At 33.1% G+C, this 23,738-nt stretch overlaps 1 protein-coding gene across 1 annotated transcript; it reads left to right on the forward strand.

Annotated features, from left to right (window-relative positions):
• The first annotated feature begins 4,861 nt into the window (after positions 1-4,861).
• On the forward strand, positions 4,862-23,610 carry LOC134232243 (uncharacterized). Its single transcript, XM_062714200.1, has 7 exons — positions 4,862-5,004; positions 5,300-5,753; positions 9,209-9,357; positions 9,541-9,653; positions 10,324-10,527; positions 22,398-22,491; positions 22,902-23,610. The coding sequence occupies exons 2-7, from the start codon at positions 5,581-5,583 to the stop codon at positions 23,024-23,026; spliced, it is 858 nt and encodes a 285-aa protein (XP_062570184.1). The 5' UTR covers positions 4,862-5,004; positions 5,300-5,580; the 3' UTR covers positions 23,027-23,610.
• The last annotated feature ends 128 nt before the right edge of the window (positions 23,611-23,738 follow it).

Genomic DNA, 23,738 nt, shown 5'->3' on the forward strand with positions numbered 1-23,738 from the left:
CGTTGAAATTCTTGTTTCATCAACTTGTTTGTCAAAAGTTTACCTCGTTTTAGAAATTGTTCATACGTAGATCATGCTCATGCGTATCGAATCAACTGAGATCTATAAACTCCGTATGCAGGAAATGAAGGTACGAGGGGTGATCAAAAAGTTCGCGAACTAATTGAATAACTTCCATAAAAGAAACAATATTTGGTTCCAGTGCTGATTATTTTTTAAATTAGTCCTATCCGATTTTAATGCACATCAACCACCGTTCTGCTCATGCGCGAATCACTTGATATAGGCGGTTACGTGACCCCCTCCGTAGCGGTCTGTCACAAAAGCTGAAAGATTTTTCAGAGTTTTATATTAATTTCCATGTAAGTTAATTTTTATAACAAGAACATTTCATTTGTCAGAAATGGTCAAATCCCGGCAACAGAATGGATGGATAAGAATAATTTATCCTTTCCAAAAATAAGCATGGCGACCATTAAAACCCAAATCTTCTGTCTCGGGAGAGACATTTATTCAAGGTGGATAGAGAATTGGTACCTTCTTTTATCATATCTAATATGTTTAAAATCTAAAATAAACGATATCTTAGATATTTAATAATTATATTATTGTTCAAATATTCAACTATTTTTCAAGGTGTAAATTGGAGGTCTTTGATAGCAAATTGCTTAATTAAAAACATATCTCTTTTCAAAGTTGCTTTCACTGAGCAACATAACCAGTGTCATTTTAACCATCTGTCTTCCTTGACTAAAACGACGAATCCAATCATTGATTGAATTTATGAGAAGTCATTTGTCTTAATAAACTGAGTAAAAATTATTATATGCTTCTGCAAAGGGATTTCTAAGATATACAATAAATTGTACAGTCGTTTGTTGAACGAGTACGACCGAGACAACCATTTTTCGTCACTAGTGATCTACTTATTGACGTCATTTTCTCATTGTGACGTCACAAACAAGGAACAAAACTTTATTCAGCATATGCTATTTATAGAACTTGTGTATGGCTATGTGTACACCAAATCTTTTTCTAATCTTAATTGTGGTTTTGTAGATATAGAGGTAGTTCGCGAACTTTTTGATCAATCCTCGTATATTGTTGCATAAGTAGGGAAGTAGACGATAGAAAAGTTAAAGTCATCACGTTTGTCATAGAGCTTGGTTGTTAGATTCCATTGAATGTCTTTTTCAAGTGAAACATCCACGTATGAAACAGATGTGTCAGACTCTGTGCTATCTTTTATCTCAAGCACACCAGGATATACTGCATCGACATAAGAATGGAAAAAAATTACCATTGTTAATTGACAGTACGTGGTCTATATACTTATATAGTATCTAAATGTCGAGATGAAGGCCACACCAAGTGTTTTCTTCTTTTCATGCCTAAAATTTTGCATAAATTCTGCTTCATATGAATACAAAAATAGGTCTGCTAATAACGGGGGCGCAATTGGTACACATGGGAATTCCAATTGATTGTTGGAAGACCTGGTCTCCAAACACAAGATAGATATTGTCAATTAGAAACTCAAGCATCTTTTTGATGACGACTTCAGAGTACTTGTGTGTACAATCAGAATTTTTTTTAACAAAATAATTTTGCAAATGACCAATGACAAGGTAAGTAAATTTTCGAGTTGATTTGCTTCATTCTAATGGGCAATAAACATTTATAAATCAATAAAGGACACCTGACTTTCACAAACCATTAATTACTGATGTATTAATGTGGCCTAAATTTGGAAATTGAACATTATAGTCTTTTTCAACATTTACACGTCACTTAGTTCTAATTACACAGTGGATATAAACTTGGTTGTGTATTCATAATTAATCTATAAAGCATGCTCTTGCAAATTAACTATAATTGTCAATCGGCACTGGTTTAAGTTTAAACATCAACAACTTTATTCTCTTTTCTGAATCAACTTTAAAAAAATCGATGCCTTCTCTATGTAAATTTTATTCTTTGTAATTGTAAACAAATAAATTACCATTTATGTCGACTTACACAATTAAAACTATTTTAAATTTATACTTTATTTGAATAAAACACTCTAATTAAATAAAACTCTTCTATTTACAAATATGGATTGAAATGAGGGCTTCTTTGTTATGTTTGGAAGTGGTTTAACAAATACCTGTATGTTAGCACTGTACCCTAATTTCCATACTTCGTAACTTTAAAGAATTACGTTCTTATAGTTACAATGCGCTGATCAATCGTTTTACTTCCTTGGAATGTCCGTGGGTAAGCAAATTTTTTTGAATCGTGGGGAGGTACTTTCATGTGTTATTATGTACATGTTTAAGATTCAATGAATAAATATGTCAGCAAAATAATTTTTCGAGTAGATGTTAATACACTTGGCTCAGGGTTACCCACGATATCCTAGAACATTGGCCCGTAATCTTTGGTTATTCAAGATTATAAGAAATACTAAACAGTAGTTTTTATTTTTGAAAATTAATGCAAAAGATATCGCAGAATATAATATTGAAGAAAGAATTCTCTTTTTCAACCGACCCCAAAATTGTCCCCAGTCTATAATTCACTTTAGAATTCATTTAGAATCATTTAGAATATTTAGACACAAAATATGTATTGACTATTAAATATTTGTGAGTTTTGGAAGGAAAAGTTGATATTTTTTACCGTATGTCCTCATCCATCAGTGCATATAATGGCTTGTTAAATACAAGAACCTTTTAATTCATTATCAAACCATTTCCCTTTCTCGATAAAAAAAGAAAATGGGATACGTTTGAGAAAAGTGAGTCTGATGAATTCCTGAGAAAAAATTTACATTTTCCTATAATCAGGAAACTACCTAATCCCAATCCTCATTAAAGCGATACAAAACTCATCGAAGTCTTCTTTTGTCATTCCTAATGAGCATTAATTAATCCCTTAGACAATTCAACTCCGGACTTGCATAAACGGAGAGATTTAAATGACAGATGACATTTACGTTTGCAGAGACGCTGAGAATTAATTCAGTGCTAATCTTATAAGTTGCGCTGAAACTTCTCAATTTTATTATTTTGTTGAATATTTCTTAAAGAGAAATATGAAGATAATAAGCAGTAATCATGCTCAAGAGACCAGTTAAAAAGAAACTGTGAACAAAGCATTGCTGAAAACATCAGAGGGGAATCAGGTGTCACTGAAGAATAAGCTTCCTTTGTGGACGGATCACCATCTCCAAGCGCCAAAAATCCTAACTCCCCTAAACAAATTCTACATGAAAGAAAAAAAAAAACAAAACTCTTCGACTCTTCGACTGTACTATTATAATGTTAATTCTTATCATATGTTGACTCTATATCCAAGTAAATTTGACATAATGCACACCGGCGCCTGCCACATCTTTTGCATATTTGGATTTTTAATGGCTATAATCGACAGCAAGATTTCATGACAAACGAGATAACTTCAACATCGTATATCTTCAACTGTCCTTATCTATATTATGGTAATTTCCATTCTTATGGCGATACGATATATCCCGGTGATCTTGAGATAAAAGATACCACAAAGTCTGACACATCTGTTTCATATTTGGATATCTTACTTGAAAAATACGTTAATGGTAATCTAACAACCAAGCTCTATAATAAACGTGATAACTTTAACTTTTCAATTGTCAACTTCCCTTACCTATGACAGCAATGTACCCTCATCACCTGCGTAAGGAGTTTATATTCTCAGTTGATTCGATACGCAAAAGCATGCTCTACGTATATACTAATCCTAAAACGAGGTAAATTATAAGGTAAATTAGGAAGTCATCATTTCCTAAGTTCTATGGTCGATACAATGACCTTGTCAGCAAATACAATTTATCATTGAATCAAATACTTACTGACGTTTTTCATACTAATTAATTGTTAGTCCGTTATCTACACACTGAAGTGACGACGGATTTTCCGTTATTTCCTGATCATAACAAGGAGCGTACGGCGGATGTAACCGGTCGGCAGGGGATGCTCACTCCTCCATGGTGCCTGATCCCACCTCTGATGTTTTGGAGGTCCGTGTTTGCTCTGCTCCTCATTTGTATTTTTCATGGACTTTTCAGCTTAAATACAGTTCGATATCTCTATGTTGTAAGATTCAGCTTTCATATGCATATTCTGTTTATGTCATCCACATTTTTTCATACTCAAGAACTACGCTCGTTCGGATTTCAAAATTTGGAAAAGAGTCAGAGTTCATTTTCGAACCAAGTAACAAACTGGCATTATTAACACGCATTATTTTAGAGATTTTTATCACCTATCTCTTTTACAATCCTGGATTATTCCCTGAAGAAATTATATGAAGAAGAAATGTCTATTTTAATTGTCTTAAATAAAAACGTAGTAAAAAGTCTGCTCAATAAAGTACAAAATTGAGTGAAGATTGCCTGGTAATGGGAACAATCTCTGGAGATATCTTTAAATAAGATTTACGAATGGAATCAAATAATTCATACAAATTATATCAAATAAGGTTTTATGAGGTCGTCAACAAATATTATTCCAGGCTCAATATAGTTTTACTAAAGTTCCATGAATTTTTTTCCAATTTACATATGTACTGAGGAATTCTTTTAATTCAATTTGTAACATGCTGAAAGCCCTAGTGAAAAATTGGCACAACATTCTCATTTGTTAAGACATCTCAAAATTCAGTTCATATTATCTGCAAAAAATAGCCTAGCAATATCCAATTAGATTTTGAAGCATTCTATAACGGACGAGGTTCTAGTGTTTACGATTATTAAACCCGTGTCTTGCTGGTTTCTAATCAGAAACCTAAGATAAACATGGGGAGTCGCATCATAAAACATGAGATCCGCTCAGATTAGGAGGAATCAAGAAACACAACATCATCAAAAGCATGACGTATTTGTATTGCACCAATACAGAAATACATAGATATATGTTCAATCTGAAAGTATAAATTCAAGGCTATAAGCATCAATAATTCATTTGAGAGTTTCACTGCGAGGTAAGCAATATACATACTTAAACGTATAAGTTTCATTTCTTTGTACAGTTGCATGGTTTTTAAAGAATATACTATTGATAAAGAAGATGTATGGAATTAATATTGTGTTCTAACACATTCTGAAAAAAAATCACCTTTCTTATTTTTTTAATTATTGATTCCCCTTGTCAAAGCTTTGTAGGAGGAGAAATTGAATTATGAAGCCACGCTCAAGATGACTGCCTCAGCATTTAAAGACGAAGCTTTATTGTTTTTCATTCTAATTTCAGATTGTATTCTTTGATGTACATTCCAGGCTTATTGGTAGAGGAACAGGAAATTGTTCTAATAGACACCCTCATTCTTTACCACGTGTTCAAAGTATCAAGATTGAAATGGATTTCACCTATATAAAATAGAATGAGTTGTTCATGGAATACTGCAAATGTAACAGTTGCTCAAACGCACGTTTGCTATCATTGATATACATGTTTCCCGCCAATTTATCGATACATTCACAAGCGCTCTCAATACATTTACGAGCTCTCACAAATACAAAGTGTTTTCACGCTACCAACAAAAGACTCAGATATCACAATGACCCTGGCCGGGGTGACAGTCTTTCCCTGGGCGGAACACGTGGTTGCTGCTAGGAATTCTGGGACGGGTGTCGGGCAGACGATTTTGTCCAGTGCAGGGATTGACATGGAGCAGGTGCTTTATCTCTCCCCGGAGACGGAAGAGCTGAAACACATTCTGGACACACATCGGTAAGTAGTCTTGAAGTTCTTCTCTCCCCTTGTTTAGGGTTTACTAACCCCTTCAGATCACATTAAACTATACAGTCACTGACTCTTTTTAAAAGTTGATTGCCAAAGCATTACTTTTTTATCAGACTTGACCATAATTAACATTAGCTCTTTAGTTAATTTACATTTTTGCGATTGAGATAATTCATTTCTTGATTGAAAGGTAACCATATTAAGTTTAATCGAATGTTGTTTCTAAGGACCATCATGATGCAGCGAAAATCTGATGAACTTTCTTCATGCTAATATACATGTGCTACTAGAACATAAAATGTACTTAATATATATTTGTCAGAATTGATTTTTCATGTCTTATATGACTGTAATTAACTTTATTACAAATTTTGTGAAGCTATATGTTACTATGGTAACACTCTGGCGTGTATTTCTTTCTAGAATATTTTTGTTATAACCTCCTTACGACGGTAAGTTAGTGTTCTTATCGTTTTTAGCTCACCTGAGCCGAAGGCTCAAGTGATCTTTTCTGATCACATTTTGTCTGTAGACCGTCTGTCTAGCTGTCCGTCCGTCCGTCTGTCTGTAAACTCTTAACATTTTCGACTTCTTCTCAAGAATCGCTGGGCCAATTTCAACCAAACTTGCCACGAGGCATCCTTGAGTAATGGGATTCAAGTTTGTTCAAATGAAGGGCCACGCCCTCATTCAAGGGGAGATAATTGGGAATTAATAAAAATTTGGTGGCATGTTTTAAAAATCTTCTTCTCATGAACCACTGTGCCAGGAAAGATGAAACTTATGGGGAAACATCCTCAGGTAGTGTAGATTTAAGTTTGTTCAAATCATGACCCCCAGGGGTAGGGCGGGGCCACAATGGCCGATCAAAGTTTTACATAGAAATATATAGGAAAATTCTTTAAACATCTTCTCAAGAATAGTAAAGCCATAATTGAAAATATCTATACGGAATCATCCTCAGGTAGTGTAGATTCAAGTTTGTTCAAATCATGACCCCTGGGTTAGGGCGGGGCCACAATGGCCGATCAAAATTTTACATAGAAATATATACGAAAATTCTTTAAAAATCTTCTTCTCAAGAATAGCAAAGCCATAATTGATCATATTTGTATGGAAGCATCCTCAGGTAGTGTAGATTCAAGTTTGTTCAAATCATGACCTCCGGGTTAGGGCAGGGCTACAATGGACGACCAAAGTTTTACATAGAAATATATAGGAAAATTTTTTTAAAAATCTTCTTCTCAAGAATAGAAAAGCTATAAATAATCATATATATATGGTAGCATCCCCAGATAGTGTAGATTCAAGTTTGTTGAAATCATGACCCCCGGGGGTAGTGCGGGGCCACAATGGCCGATCAAAGTTTTACATAGACATATATAGGAAAATTCTTTAAAAATCATCTTCTCAAGAATAGCAAAGTCATGATTGGTCATGGGACTACTTTTGGATTTAAACTTTTTAATAATAAACCAATTTCTACTTTTTCCTAGCCACAGTGCTCAGGTGAGCGATGTGGCCCATGGGCCTCTTGTTTTACTCCCGGCGAATTATTATGTCGTGTGACACTTATTAGTAGAAAATATGGAGAGTTTTAAAAAGCTATTTAGTTTATTCTGTAATGTGTCAAATGTCTCTATGGCAACCAACTATTTAGAGAATTATTCCAATATTTTCCTTAAAGCATAAGAGGCAGCAGGTTGCAATGTTTGTTTGTAAGGTGTCAATTTGTTTTCAATTCCTTTTTAAGAAAAGTTCTACAAATTGTTTTCAAAAAATCACAAAAATATCATGTTTCTACAAATAAGATGAAGTTATATCTATTAATCACATCAAGGATCGTGTAAAAATTTCTAGTTTTCTCATTATGTCTCAAAAAATTATACCAAGCAATTACTAAAAAGATTTTCATTTTATCATTCTTTGCTAAAAGACCGACATTATTTGCATTTTCATTGTCTTGTTCTAAAAAAGGAGATAAAAGTATATATCTTGCATTGTATTCAGTAACCCTATCTCATTATCAGATGACTGAACAGAAAAAAATATTGATCATATATAAATGCAAACTTATTTACATATGTAAAGACACTAATTTAATCTTCAATTTAATCAAATACACATCATGCAAATATCATTCCCTATAAAGATTTCCAATTATTGCTTCATCAAGAACCAGATAACTATTTTCCCGGCTGTAGGCTACATTTGTCCAGAACACATCTCCACGCTTGGACTCCTGGAATGACCTTGGTGTATATAGAATCAATCTACTCTGGGAAATCAAGTTTTTATGCTTCGTAAAAGGAAAATTGGAGGCCCTGTCTGCTGATTAATCATCAGGGGACTTTACTTATTGTGTTGAGTTGTTCAGTCTCAGTCAAGCTCCACCCTACAGCTCCCCAAAGAAACGATAACTCCATTTGACGAATGAGAGATTCAGTAAATTAAATTATACAAGTCCCTTTGGGAAAGTTTTGTTTTATTTTGCTGTGTATTCACTATTGTTTCAGAAACTACAAATAGATGTAGACAAAAGCACATCTCTGCCTATCTGTCTAGTCAATAGCTTGTAATCAGGCAATCTGCTACAAGGATATATGTAATCTGCTCATTCTAAGATTGATTGATTGATTGTATGTTGTTTAACGTCCCACTAGAAATTTTTTCACTCATATGGAGACGCCTTTCATTCTATATAAGTTAATTATAGATAAGTTACTGTATAAATGATGTATGTAGATATCTCTTTTATTTTTTCTGCCATGTGTTCAATTATACAAAATTCCATGTACTCTTCAAATATCATTGCTCCTACACAGTGCTATCATATGGTGGTATTTTGATAGAAATTTTCATACCAATATTATATTTTTTTGTTAAAATTGACTACATGTACATGTTAATCCGTCTACCTGAAGAATAGATGAGGTTTTTGGCGGGTGTGACTGGTCGGCATGGGAAGTTTACTACTCCTAGGCACTTGATCCAGTCTGTTTTCATGTTTTCAGAGCCTTGTGTTATGCCCTATTCACAGATGTCAATAAATTGTAGTTTTTTTGTGCTGGATCACTGTTTATTATTTTCAATTATAATTGTATGCAATAAACACAAAAAGAATCAAATAAAAATTGCATGAATGAAATATGTAGATAACGAACAGTATTCAAACTCAAGGGTCTAATTAAACAATACCAGAATTTAATAATTATTTGAAATTGTTGTATCCTGATACTTGATGAAACATAGATCACCATTCAACTTCCCTGCGTGGAGAGAAAGTGTTTCATCTTGCAGAGAAAAGAAGTATTATAACAGTGAAAATTTGTTTAGACAGCAAATAATAATAATGATGATAATTGTGATTGCACTTAAATCATTGACTGAAACAAAACAGATATATAAATACATAACATTCATCATTCATTTCTTCTCCCCAGAACGGGATACATACTGCGTGTTCAGACGATTGAGGACTTGAATGACTTGGCCGTGTTAATATATGGGAAACCTCTGCTGATGAGAATCAACCTTGTCCACACTGAAGTCTCCAGCAAGTACAGTGCCGACAAAATCTCAATCTGGGAAGGTTGTACATTATCGTTTTCAAATAATGCACGCATTAATCATTACCTTTTTCGCTATCTTGTCATTCAAAATGATACAGTGGACCCGTTCTAACAATGTAATAATCGATTCGTAGTAGGAGTGTAGCGTTTTAATAATACTCTTTACATGTTAATGGATTTGTTTCTTTTCCTTTATTTTTCAGGTGATTTCGCTTGTGTGTTAAACACAGGTCATCGACAAGTGCGATCTCAACTCGAATGGGCACTAAAACAAGCTGAGAGTCACCTAAATAAAGGAAATAGATTTTGTATAGAGGTAATGAACCAGGCTCTAATGTAATCAAAGAAGTCTCAGACCATTTGATTGGGTTAAGATAAAAATTCTGAAACTGCAATCAAGGAATTTCACCATTTAGCAAGGTAAAGAATGGAAGACTGACTAAGGCGATGACCTTTGTGAATAAAAACGAGTTTTCCAATCTTTTATTCATTTTACTCACTGAATTGATTACGTATTTTTCTGTGTGCCTTACAAAGTCTAGAGGCACACGTCATGTATGACCGGTTGACAGGGGAGGCTTTCCCCTACATGGAACCTGATCCCACTTCTAATGTTATTCCTACGTGGTAACTGATCCTACTTTTAATTTCTTTAAAGGTTCGCGTTTGCTTCTGCTTATTTGTCTTGTTAAAATGGCATTTTGGGCAAAAATATACTTTTTTATTTCCATATTTTATTGACAAAACTAATAGAATATTCTTTCCTTCAATAGTACAAAAAGTAAAAGTCCTAGTCCTTTGAAAGGTGGGCGTCTATTTAGCATTGTACTTTTATTCTTTTATAGGGAAGGTTACGTTCTTGAAGCAGAATAATACAACAATTGTTTGTCTGATATTTAATACGTTTTTATTCTTCAAAATATTGAATATTAATTTAACAAACGATCTAGTATTAATTAAGACCTTCTACTTGTCTTTGACATCAGATAGAGCTAGGGGACGTCGTAGAGGGCTGGTATCTGCAGAGCCTCGATTTGTTTTCCGGATGTGACGACTTCCACTCAACAAAGACGAGGAACTCCAGACTGATCCTGACCAATCATACGCCTTATAACCACTGCTTTGACTGTCGACCAAAATGGTGGCTCTGCTTCGGTCCCTGCTGGCTCGTAACAGCCCCCGCGTATTACGTAAGTGTATAGACTGAAAATAATAAGATAGGCTCGTCACAGTCCCCGCGTATTATGTATAAGTGTGTATATTAGAATTAACAGGGTAGGCTCTTCACAGCCCAACGTAAGTGTATACACTGAAATTAACAGGGTAGGCTCGTCACAGCCCGCGTGTATTACGTAAGTGTATACACCGAAATTAACAGGGTAGGCTCGTCACAGCCCGCGTGTATTACGTAAGTGTATACACAGAAATTAACAGGGTAGGCTCGTCACAGCCCGCGTGTATTACGTAAGTGTATACACTGAAATGAACAGGGTAGGCTTTATACAGTCCCCGTGTATTGCATAAGTGTATACACTGAAATTAACAGGATAGCCTCTTAAGATTTTCTTTTGTGGTTTTCCATGTCCCTCGTGTATTATGTAGATATAATTACAGGGCTCGGTGATGACTCTGTTGTGAATATACACAAAAAGTTACAGATAAATATTCTTTGAATCATAGTTTCGATGGTGTGCTTTTGAAGCTATTGAACTGTTTGTAAAGTTCATCGTTGTTTTTTTTTCAATAATAAGAAGCATTGCGCATTTGGCTATAATCCGTTAAACCATATAAGCATATAACTTATAAAACCATAACCAAATAATTTTACTTGTGTTCATTCTTGCTCTTTACAAACTTTTGGCTATTAACTAAGACTATTTTTTCTGCTAAATAGGGAAATATATCATTTAAGCTTCAATTATATCTTATATATTGTATCATTCGAATAATGTGTCGCAATATCTTTAATTGATTTACAATGAACAGCAAATATTTCGAAAACAAATTCTATCCAACGTGATGTTATTAATGGTCCTCTAAACTTCACGAGCAATACCAAGCAGAATCTAAAGGTTATTACTTGACATCTAAACAGGAATTTAAAGTCTGAATGTTTCCTGACTTCTCGAAGTACCGTCGTATGTATAGATCCTAAAATACCGGGAAATCAATGGAAAATGTTTGATTAAACTTGCTTTATGATTCCCTTGGTTTGAAAACGGTAGAAAGCGAACTATATGTTATATACTTGGAGGGTAATATTAAAGGCTTATTTGATACTTGGGGATTTATGCACATGGTTGATAACACATCGGAGCGTAATATCACTACATTTAGATGATTAAATTCTAACCCATGGAAACTTTGATTACTGTTTGCTATCATATCATTTTTGTTTAATGTTTTATGTTGTTTTTTATTATAACATTAGATGTTTTCGAAAGCTTTAACTAAAAAAAAAACGATAAGCGAATTCCATCCTAGTTCAAGATAAATAAAATCGAGAGAAGGTCTAATTGATTGATAAAAATTATTAAAAAACGATAATTTTAAAAGTATATGTTGGCTGTATAAAGTATAAATTCAAGTTAGACACACGCATACCAAAAAACCTTATAATACATGTACAGTGAAAACTGTAAAAAAAGGGATCTGTCAATAGAAAATGATAAGCAACTATATATATTAAATATGCGTATATATCCATTACACTTTATGGAAGTAATTATATTATGTATGTCGTAATTTATAAACAGAAAGAACATTCTAAAATTTCTTTTCCATTTCTATTCCGACACAAAATTCGTATCCCAGTGCATGTTGAAAAAAGAGTTAGATGCATACCAAAAAAAAAACCTTTTAATGTTCATGTATATATGTTTCAACAAATTGTTCAAAAGGAAATTATTTAACACGTTGAAAACAACAAATTTTCATTTGTAATCAGATAGTGTGATTAATAAAAGTTCTGTAGGACAAAGAATAGAATGGGAGAATTGCCTTATTTTTTATCATTTCCCTAGAAAACAAAATCCTTTTAGATCTATCCTGTGACTCAACTCCGTGGAACTCAATGTCTTTCCAATAGTTTCAGTCGTTTGATAATTCTCGTCATTGTGACGTTTAAATTAATTATAGCACATTTCTGGGTAGCTATTAAGAAAAGGTTTTATTTCCTTCTTTTCATCAATTCTAGATTTGTTTTCTTTGATATGTTCTGATGCAAATGACAATTTACAGAAAACTTTTCAAAGCCATGCTATGAAGGAAAGAATAAAACATTTTTAGAAACATTCTACTCCTACAGTTTGTAAAGAGCGTTAGTATATTTACCATGTGTACAAAATTTAGTCTCAAAAAGGGCTTGTCATGTCATCTTATTCTTTTGATTGAAAAAGGTGACGGGACCGAACAGGGATCGATCTCATTGAAACTAAAAACAATACGATTCTGATTGATTGATTGTATATTGTTAAAAATCCCATTCGAGAATCGATACGATTCTGTGAACAGGAAATAAACAAGAACTTCTGGAAATTCCAGAGATGAGATCAGGTGCCTAGGAAAATGAAGCATTCCTTGCTGACCTGTCACTCTTGCGCCTTTTGGTCAGGTAGAACATCCTGTAGTCTAACAAATGGTTGGGAACAAATCAGCCTAAATACGACCCAGTAGGCTATACTTGCTAAAAAAAGTCATTAGAAAGACCATAGAATTTGATAAAACATCTGCGATTTATCTTAATGTCTAGTTGAAGGCCACTGCAAGTGCTTTATTGAAGTATATCGACTGAGTGGGAATTGAAAAAGTCTCGAGAAGCGTTTGATAAAATATTTAACCGTTTGACATGAATTATTGAATCTTATATTATTGAAAAGAGCAGGGAATTTTGTACTTATATCGACTCGTTTTATTTTTATGGAGTAATAACTCCGAAAATAACATCTATTATGAAGCTCTTCAATACGTATGTCAGTTTTGAGTATTTTAATATTCCAACAATCTGAATGACTTTGAATTACTTTGTCTATATTGGATTCTAAATCTTCGCAAAAATCCTTACAAACAAAGATGTATAGCGGCTTCCAGTTAATGGTCTACCAAGTCTTTTCTTTACTCCTCACTAAAATATTGAAAATAGTGAAGGAGAAACTTCAGGAGTACTGTGCAACAATACACTGCTGGTAAAGTGCGAATCGAGAAAATATTGGTTTCGGACACCAGCTACTATTGGCAACTGTGAATTATCTAGTTAAATACATATTTTTTATATAAAACAATAAAAATATCTTTCTAGAAAGCAAATTTATTAAAAAGTTAAGTGATTTGATTGCTTCTATTCCCAAAAAGTGCTCAATATCGAAACATTACATGTAAATGGCTGTTTACATCGTGTTTTTTATGTACTCGCATTCAAATGATGTATTAAGCGCTACAGGACTGATTGGACAGGAAAGTGGGTAAATTTAACTTTAATTCAACGTTATTTAATGCCCTGGGCACAAACAATGTGCTTTAAATGAATTATTTCCATGGAATTAGTCAATAACTAGCATATTCATTTTGTAGATGCTACAATTGGTTTCTGTAAAATTTTAACACAGGCGACTTTTTATTTGTGTAAATGCGACAACTGGTTTACGTCTCTGAGACTGTTGGTTTATGTTGAATATTATGAAATTATTCAAAATTGCATGAAAAGAATAATAGTTTTTGTAGTTTATAGTCATTTCTGACCATTTCTTGAAGCAATGCGAAATGTTCCATTAATTCCTTTTACGGATATTGTGTTTTTGTTTATTTTCTTTTGTTACTATTAAATAGAGTAATATGGTATAAATGAGCAAGATGATGACACCAAATGATTTAAAACTGCACCAAGTATATATATACAAATGTCTCGATCAAGCGATCAAACTTTTAAAGCAGTAAACGAATGCATAATGGTAATATATTTCCTTGCAACTTGTATTTATTCAAAGCACGATGTTAGCATCCTTAGAATTGTTTTGAATGTAGTATACATTTATCCAGTAACATCTCAGGCACGTAGTATGCAAATTGGGATATGTACTTTATTTTCTGAAAATAGTCTTTTGCTTTAGTTTTGATTCATGTTTATAATTTTTTATGTAGACATGCTCCCCCAACTTTTTTGGTAACCGTAAGGTAGCTGAATTTCTGTAACTTGCGGTCTGAGAAAAAACTAGAGGTATTGTGAGCAATGAACTCACTATAAATGATACCCCCCCCCCCGCCTCACATATGGTTATAATGGCAAAGTTCATGTTTTGCTGTGGCTAGGAAACCCAAAATATATGTCGGATCAAAATAGTAAAATGGCACTATGTAAAGATTCTGTGAAAGTTTCATTAAATTTCACTCAGTGGTATAAGAGCAGTTGCGGATAAGAAATGGGTATCCAAAAGCGTAACAGACAGACAGATGGACGGACATACCGATTACTATATGCCCTCCCACTTTTCAAGCGGGTGGTATAAAAATGAGATAGACGACCGAAGTGCTACAGTGCCTTCCGAACAAAAATCCGTAAAAAAAAAAAAGCTGCGATTGGAACTGGATTAATTCCTCCAAATTTTTATCTCAATTGCATAAAAGCTGAAAAAATTTTGATCTCTAGACTTCTTAACGAAGCGTGTTACAATTGAAACGATTTGTCTCTTGTCATCTTAAAAATGACAGTAAAAATGCGAAATTGGATGGTCTCAATTTCATGGAGGGTTATTTACAACAGTTGTTTGTTGTGGAAATAGTAAGTGGAAATTGTAAAGAAATTTATTTGGAACACCCAGTTAGAAAATTTTTTAGAATATGACAGTTTGAAACCGAGAAGCAGCGCACTTTTGTGCACAATAAATACCGGTATACATTTTTTCCAGCTCTTCCGTCTTCGGACAGATACAGTTCTACAGCTAACCGTAAGGTTCGCAAATCCAGCCGTTGTCATCTTCGCTTGCCAAGGGTATGGGCAGCGGAAAGGGCAAAAATTACCATAATGAGAAAACAAACAATTATTTTAATTTCAATGACCATAAAAACTTTACAAATGATATACAATGCATAACCAATAGACCTTTTCGCGGAACAAATATACATTAAAGCAAAATCAACGACCACGTACGTATAACAAACATATATGAATGCAAAACCAACGATCATCTTTGCAGAACAAACGTACATAAAAACACGACAAGCGAAAAAAAACTTAACAAACGTGCAAGCGGTAAATCTAGTCTTCCCGACTCCCGTCGGTCCCGTTTTTTTTTTTTTTTTTTTTCGATTTCTTTTTTCTTTTTTGTCGGTGCACTTCAAACTTCTATGGCACGTTTCTTTTAGATGAATTTAATGATATGTAAAAACTTAAACAAATTTGCATATTTATTACTGAATCAGCAGTATCACCTGCCAAAATGCGGTAAATGTAGTACTTCGTTATAAATATAAAAACCAAAAAACGGACATCGATACAGATCGAGACGTAAGGTGTCGTAGATATTAAAGGTGCATGGACACAGATTTGAAGTAAATATTTTCTGTATAATATTATGATTTTTTTATATTAATAGCATTTCACACAAAAATATATTAAAAATCTTATTTCATCTAAAAGTTATGAAAACTTTTTAGACGGGTTTGATTGACATATCCTTGCACTCTCACAAATTTTAATATTATTCCTAATACTTAGGAAAAGTGGCAATCTTGTTTCAATAACTTTAAGATGAGATAAAATTAACTTCAAATCTGTGTCCATGTATGTTTAAAGATATAAGAAATATTGATATAGAGAAGATATTTCTTCTCAGAAAGATGGAGTTAGTATTTCAGTGAAAAATGGTGGTGTTAGTAAAAAAAAATGAACATTTAAATTCTATAAAAATTCATAACATCAAAATGATTGGATTTCAAAAAAGATTTAAATCAAAAGTTTCATAAAAATAGCTAAATTTAACATTGTAATTATGGTAAAACAATGCAAAATGAAAGTATTGCATTGTTATACATTGACATAGCATCATTTTTGAAAGGAGGGGGCAACCAGAGAAAAAAATTCAATCTAGCTGAAAAAAAGATTTTAAAAATTTGACAAGCAAAAACAAAAAGGAAGCTAAAATGAAATAGCCTAAACTCAAAAATACTATTTCGTGTGTGAGCGAGGGTGTGTGTTGGGGGTGGGGGTGGGGTGTTAGGTTCAACTTCTTTCAGTACCAATTTTTTTCCTGATATACATGTACTATACATAACTCTTAAATTTTGACCTTACTCTTAAAATTGGGAAATGTTGCTGCGTGCCAGTCATATATGTCACTGTAATGAAAAGTTATCTTAAGTCATATGATATGTCACTGCAATGAAAAGTTATCTTAATAGATTCTTGTAATATTTAAAGAATTAGGGAAAAGCAATTTATGTTATAAAAAAAGACGAAACGGCCTTCATGAGAATGAGATATTTTTATGTAATTTTTTTTCTTTCATTTGAAATTTTTAGATAAATCAACCGAAAAAAATAGAAAAGATTTTCTGTACACCGACATAAAAGAAATCGAAATAAAAAAAACAAAAAACAAAAACAAACAAACAAAAAAAAAAAAAAAAAAAAAACGAGACCGTCGGGAGCCGGGAAGACTAGATTTACCGCTTGCACGTTTGTTAAGTTTTTTTCGCTTGTCGTGTTTTTATGTACGTTTGTTCTGCAAAGATGATCGTTGGTTTGCATTCATATATGTTTGTTTCGTACGTGGTCGTTGGTTTTTCTTTAATGTATATTTGTTCTGCGAAAAGTTCTGTTGGTTATGCATTGTATATTTGTTAAGTTTTTATGGTCATTGAAATTAAAATAATTGTTTGTTTTCTCATTATGGTAATTTTTGCCCTTTCCGCTGCCCATACAAGGGTTAAATTTCTAATACGCTACTCTCCTCAGTTTATGAGGAAAGTAGCGTATGAGAAACCCTTGGATAGCAAAGATGGCCGTTGTGGGAAATGAATAGTTAGAGAAATGTCCCCAACACACGATGAAATAGGACTGTTCTTCCTAGCTGCAGAACGGCAGCGTTATGGTTTTATATTTAAGTCTTCATAGTTAAAGATGAAAACATGAAACCGTAAGTTAACACTACAGTTCTCAAGTTGTGTTCTTCCGAGATTTGACATATTTTTGTTGGATTGTCAATCACCTGCGACCCTCATCCTTCCTACATATACATTGAAAAATAATGTCACAGGTCTGCATGTTTAATAAATAGATCCTTGTCTTTATGACATTCAAATATGAGAATATTTTGTTGAGATATAAAAATATTCCACACAAGTTAATTATCGGAAATATTTAATACCAGTCCATGCCATCTTTCCAAGTCAAAGGTTTAAATTATTCATGGAGGGGATATAAAAGTAAAACACTCTTACATGCATCAAAGTCTATTCCCTTCAAAACATGTAGGGTCATGACTCTCATTCTTATTAAAGAAAGGTCAATCTTTTTTCCTTGAGGAGGGGGGTATTCAAAGGTTTTTTTTTTGTTTCTTCTGCATGCATAGAAAGTTTGTAACTTGAAAGTTCTAGATAGTCAATCGAAGATGACTTACAGCATGAATCTGGAATTATTAAAATTGAACTTTGGGATAGAGCCTGAATGAACATATACTCCAGTAACATATTTTAGAAAAACAAGTCCATGAATTTTAAGAATGTTATCCAATATAAACTAACCAGAAGGAATTTTGCATTTTTAATCCTTTATTTTTTCACATAATAAAACAATTTATTTATTTCGGGGGGGGGGGGGGTTATATGCAATACATTTTAAATATTTGATAGAAGCAACCAATCCTCGAATGGAAGGTATATGTTTTGAGGTTTTAATTCAAAAAAGGTGCACTACCTGATGTGTCGATTTCAAATTTAAATGTATTTCTCGGAAAACAATACATTTATGATACAGCAGTAAAACGTCGCACCTTATGAAACAGAACAGAAGCCAGTCGTAGCAATTACACGTGCCAAGAGTCGCACATACAGCAACCATACTCGCAATGTTATCAGAAAACTTTATATTACATCAAAAGTTTTAATCTTGTGAAACATTAAAGAAATAGGAAATCATAAATGATTCATATAGTATATACTCATATCACATTTAACATAAATAATGTAGCGTTAATTGAGTTTAACATGTTAAAAGCAAATATGAATAATCTGGTAAAATACATTGAATGGGTGTAATCTAAAGCAGTTACTGGATTTCTCCTTATATCTATTCAACCAACAAGCTATTTTACTGCATGAAACCATACTGAACATTAATAATTACGTCTTAATCAAATGTTCTATAATTTCTGATCGTTTAGTTGACATAAACTGCCTCATTGATGTAAACCAATAGTAGCCGGTGTCCGAAAGCAAGATTTTCTCGATTCGCATTTTACCAGCAGTGACAATATATTCGAGAAGTGGTGTATATCAGATCTGATGTGGATACCTAAAATTCCAAAGAATTTTTTGACATTTTGAAATTTGAAATCACAACATTTTACTTAGACCAACAGTATAAAAACTTATCGACATTTTAAATAGAGTTAAAAAGTCGTAAGTTTTTATGCTGTTGGTTTAGGTAAAATTTTGTGATTTCAAATTTCATATATTTCATATTTAAATATTTAATTTGGAAAAGACTTTAATGGTAAACTAACAACCAAGCTTTATGACAAACATTATGACTTGAACTTTATATTCGTCAACTTCCCTTATTTATGCAGCAATATACCTTAATCACCTGGATACGGAGTTTATATATCTCAGTTGATTAGATACACAAGAGCATGCTCTACGTAAAAAGGATTTCTAAAACGATGTGAATTATTGACAAACAAGTTGCTGAAGCAAGAATATCCGCAATTTAATTTAAAGTCATCATTTCGGTAGTTCTGATTGTTTGATACAATGACCTTATCAGCAAATGCAATTCATTTTGAAGTCAAAAACTGACTGACGTTTTTCGTTCTAATTGTCAGACCAATTATATACACACTAAATAATCGACGGATTTTCCAGTTAATTTCTTGATCATGACAATGAGCACACGGCAGATGTGACCAGTCGGCAGGAGATGCTCACTCCTCCATTGCAACTGATCCAAAGGCTGATATTTTGGAGGTCCATTTTTTACTCCAATTTTGTATTGTTTAATGGACTTTTGAGCTTGAATTCTGTTCGTAATCTCCATATTCCGGTCACACCAGCCGTGTGACTTTAAAAAACGTACGATAATTTTGCATGCTATTTTCTGAATATATTTATATATGTACATTTATGGCACGCCAAATTCACAAAAATGAGCTAAACATAGTTTCACAGTCGATAAACTAGGTTTATCGGTTGTAAACTATAGTTTACGGACAGTAAACCATAGTTAATGCGATAATCTATCTTTCACAACCGTAAACTATACTTAACACTGAAAACAATCATTTGCGATTGCAAAACATAGATTATCTGATAAATACAGTTTCACGATTTGTAAACTATAGTTTACAAACCGTTAACTATAGTTAACGATATGATAAATATAGTTTCACGATTTGATTAACAGCTCTTAACTATAGTTTACGATTGTAAACTATAGTTTACAACCGTGAATCTATGTTTATCAACAAGATCTATTGTTAACGCTCATTACAGACAGATAAACTTATACCCCATTCATACGATGAAAATTTACTTATGTGTGCAAATTTACATATAAGTAAATCTACACATGTAAGTAAAAGTTAATTTGCTATGCGTTCAGATGAAATTTATGTACTGTTAGTATATCCTCATATTTTCATATAAAATAAGGAGATGAACAGATTAAGAATTGTGAATTTTTGTAGAAAAGTGTACCGTAATTTACGGAATATAGGTCGATACTTCTTTTTCTCAAACCGCTGGGGTCGCCCAATATTCAGAATTGACCTTTTTAAGGCTCAAGTTTACGAAAAATGCCCTTACTGTTTGGGTAAAAGACTAACTTTTGAATGTTCTTTAAAGACTCGGGTGGAAATCCGATCCACTAATTTATTGGTACGAAAGAAAAGGATAAAGAATGGTATAAGAATCTACACACAAAAAAGGAAAATTTATTAAATTTTTTGTTTAATGTTGGAAAATGTTTTGGCCTTGGTCCTAAAGACTGAAAAAGAGCCGTTGGGTTTAAAGAAAAAGGTGACTGTTGCCATCTACTGATTGACGTCTTCAACAGGAATAGGACGATTGGAATCTTTTTGATGTTGGGAAATCTACAGTACATCAAGTGTGTGAGGCCATTATAAAATATCCACTTGAATATGATACATGAAGGATATGGAGATACAGTCTTCAATATCAAAGTCCATGAAACAGAGCAAAATAGGAGCAGAGCAAAAACGGACCTCTAAAACATCAGATGTGGGATAGGTGCCATGGAGGAGTGAGCATCCCCTGCCGACCGGTCACACCTGCCGTGTGCTCATTGTCGTGATCGGGAAATAACGGGAAAATCCGTCGTCAATTAAGTGTACATGTATATAGAATAGACTAACAATAAGTATGATAAACGGCAGTCATGTGATTATGCATTTTCAAGGAGAATGAATAGGATGAAGAAAACTAAAAGTGATCGATCTCAAAATTCTTTGAACAATACAGATATGTGGATAGGAAATTAACATGAACCCCTAGCCAATCATGTTGGGGATCAGATGCCAAGGAGGATACTTACGAATGCTTACTTTCAACGAGTTTATTGAAATTCCTGTAACATTAACTTATATGTGAGTAGCTTGCCTGAATTAAAAACAGAGAAAGGTAGAAGAGAGTTATCAAGAGCTGAACGATAACGGGGCCCGAGCAATTGATGGAATGCATGTTCCTACCATAGCTCCGGGGCATTCCCAAGGAGACGACTTGAATAGTAAGGACATTACTTATTGATCCTACAAGACACTTGTTTGCGACCACAGCTCTATCTTTAGAGAAATAAACATAGGTTTGCCAGAAAAGGTGCAAGATGCCCTTTAGCAAATTCGAAAAATTTATCTCGGATGAGATAATGGCTACTTGTTTAGAGTTTTGCATTCTAGCCACCATTTTACCAAGTGATATTTTACACGCCAATTCATACACAACCGAAATAAAACATAATGGGGATTTATGCAATAAACAAAACAAAATACATACATAAGTAAATTTGCCACGTGTTCATACGACAAAATTTACACACATGAACTAATAATTTGCTACAAAGTGTATGCAAAAGTTAATTTGCACCTTGTCCTGACCAGGTGTAAATTTACTCCACTGTGCAGAATTCCCATATGGGTAAATCGGTTCATACGACAAAAATTGCACATGTGAGTAAATTTACTTATATGTAAAATATACTGAGGTATGTAAATCATGTCGTATGAATGGGGTAATAGATTATCATTCGTAAACTATAGTTAACAACCGTTAAATATAGTTTTACAGATGAAAACTATACTTAACGAATCGTTAACTATAGTTTACGGTTTGTAAACTATAGTTTACAGTCAATAAACCTAGTTTATCAAATGTGAAACTAGGTTTATCTCATTTTTGTGAATTTGGCGTGCCATATACATTATTTCAAATTTGGCGATTCTCAAGTCATGATTTCTTTTAAAAATTAAAAAAAAAAAACTACTGAATATTTCTCCAGTTGATAAATTTTGTCCCTGTAAAATTAACTAACCTTGATTTAAAGGATATTGCAGATAATAGTAGATTAAACCTAGCACAGTTTGGGCTTTGGTTTGTAATGTAAATTACATATGGCGTCATGTAAAGTTAGAGTCTGAAATAGCCGTATCCAAATAAAAAAATCCGGAATAGTTATCTATCTAACGATTTCAGTGTCGACATACCAAGGTCAATCTTATAGATTTTAAAATTCATTTAGATTGGGGCCTTGTAACAAAAAATAACGATATGCATAGAGATATAGAGAGAGTTAATAAATTTAATTTTCCATGTTTCATTTCGAACTTATATTTCAGGTATACAGACGACTGACCTGTACTGATTTAAAACTGAAAATAAAGGCGCCGGTGACGTCACTACCAGGGGCAAGACGGAAAAGCATGACTTCTGGTTAGTTTTAGTAACAATCGTTGAGAATTTCTCTATTTTCGTCTGTATTGTTCTTACAATTCCAATGAATTGTACTCATAAGACGCACAAAATAATAATTCTGTTTCAAGGGCGCTATTAGAATGTACATATTTAGTACAGAATAGATTTTAAAATTATTTTTCAAGTATTTTTTATTTCAAAATTGCGATTACATCACCTTGACTCAATATGGGGAGATATTATTTTTTCAATTCTATGTCTTCATTTCTAAAATTGGCGATATTCAAGAAGTGAAAATTAAATAAAGTCGACTTTCAACTAGCTTATTTATACTGAATACATAAGATATGAGTTTTAACTTAAAAACCTTTAATTAAAAGATAATCCTTTCTATTTTAAATTGCCAATGCATTATGTGTGTTTCATAGACTCATCGCAAAGCTGTATGGTAGTCAATTACAAAAAAGAGGGGACTGTCTCCAGCAAGCTTGTACAGAACTTTTCTCAGATGTCCGAACTCAGTATGTATGGTTCTGTGGCGGAACAGAGCTGAGAACTCTGCTCCAATATAACGGATGTTTTCATGGAAATCAAAGCACTGGAATATTTGGTATGGAACGTCGGCAAACCAACTGTGATTTTTGAATACTAATGCGATGAAAATGACATCATTTGCCTTGATAAGGGCTTTCGGCAATTATTAGTTATCTTCAATGCTGATGGCTTGTAGCAATTGAAGTAGAATTTGGCCTATGGGGGAGAAGTAAATCAGGGATCCCCTAATCCCCACGACACAACAGCAATTAATCGATGTAAATGGCCAAAGGAAACGGGGAGAATCGATGCTGATTTACATTCAGGTGGAAGGTGAAGACTTTTTTCGGCTTTTTGCTGTTTTTGATAATTATCATAGTAACGTTTTTACGTCTGAAGTTTTTGGGGTATGTTTTTACGAATAGGCTATTCAGCTGTATAATTATAACAATTTTATTCTCTTGCATATATTTCTTCACAGCCATTGTGGTACATTTTTTGTATTTTCAATGTATATTTGATAAACTCAAGAACGTTATGATTACATGTTCACCTCTCAGAAAAAGGTATTGTTTTTGAATTAAACTCATTATATAAATTGTATTTTAAAAGAACTTGGTTTTAATTCTACAAGTGGTAATCCTACCAAAACTCATACATGTAGTTCTCTTTCTAAGGCAGAAATTCTTCAAAATCATATGACAGTTTTTAAAATTTTTAATATAAAAAAG

The sequence above is a fragment of the Saccostrea cucullata genome, unplaced genomic scaffold (genome assembly GCF_032062105.1).
Source record: "Saccostrea cucullata isolate Sc308-1 unplaced genomic scaffold, CSIRO_AGI_Scuc_v1 ctg1143, whole genome shotgun sequence".
Lineage (NCBI taxonomy): Eukaryota > Metazoa > Mollusca > Bivalvia > Ostreida > Ostreidae > Saccostrea > Saccostrea cuccullata.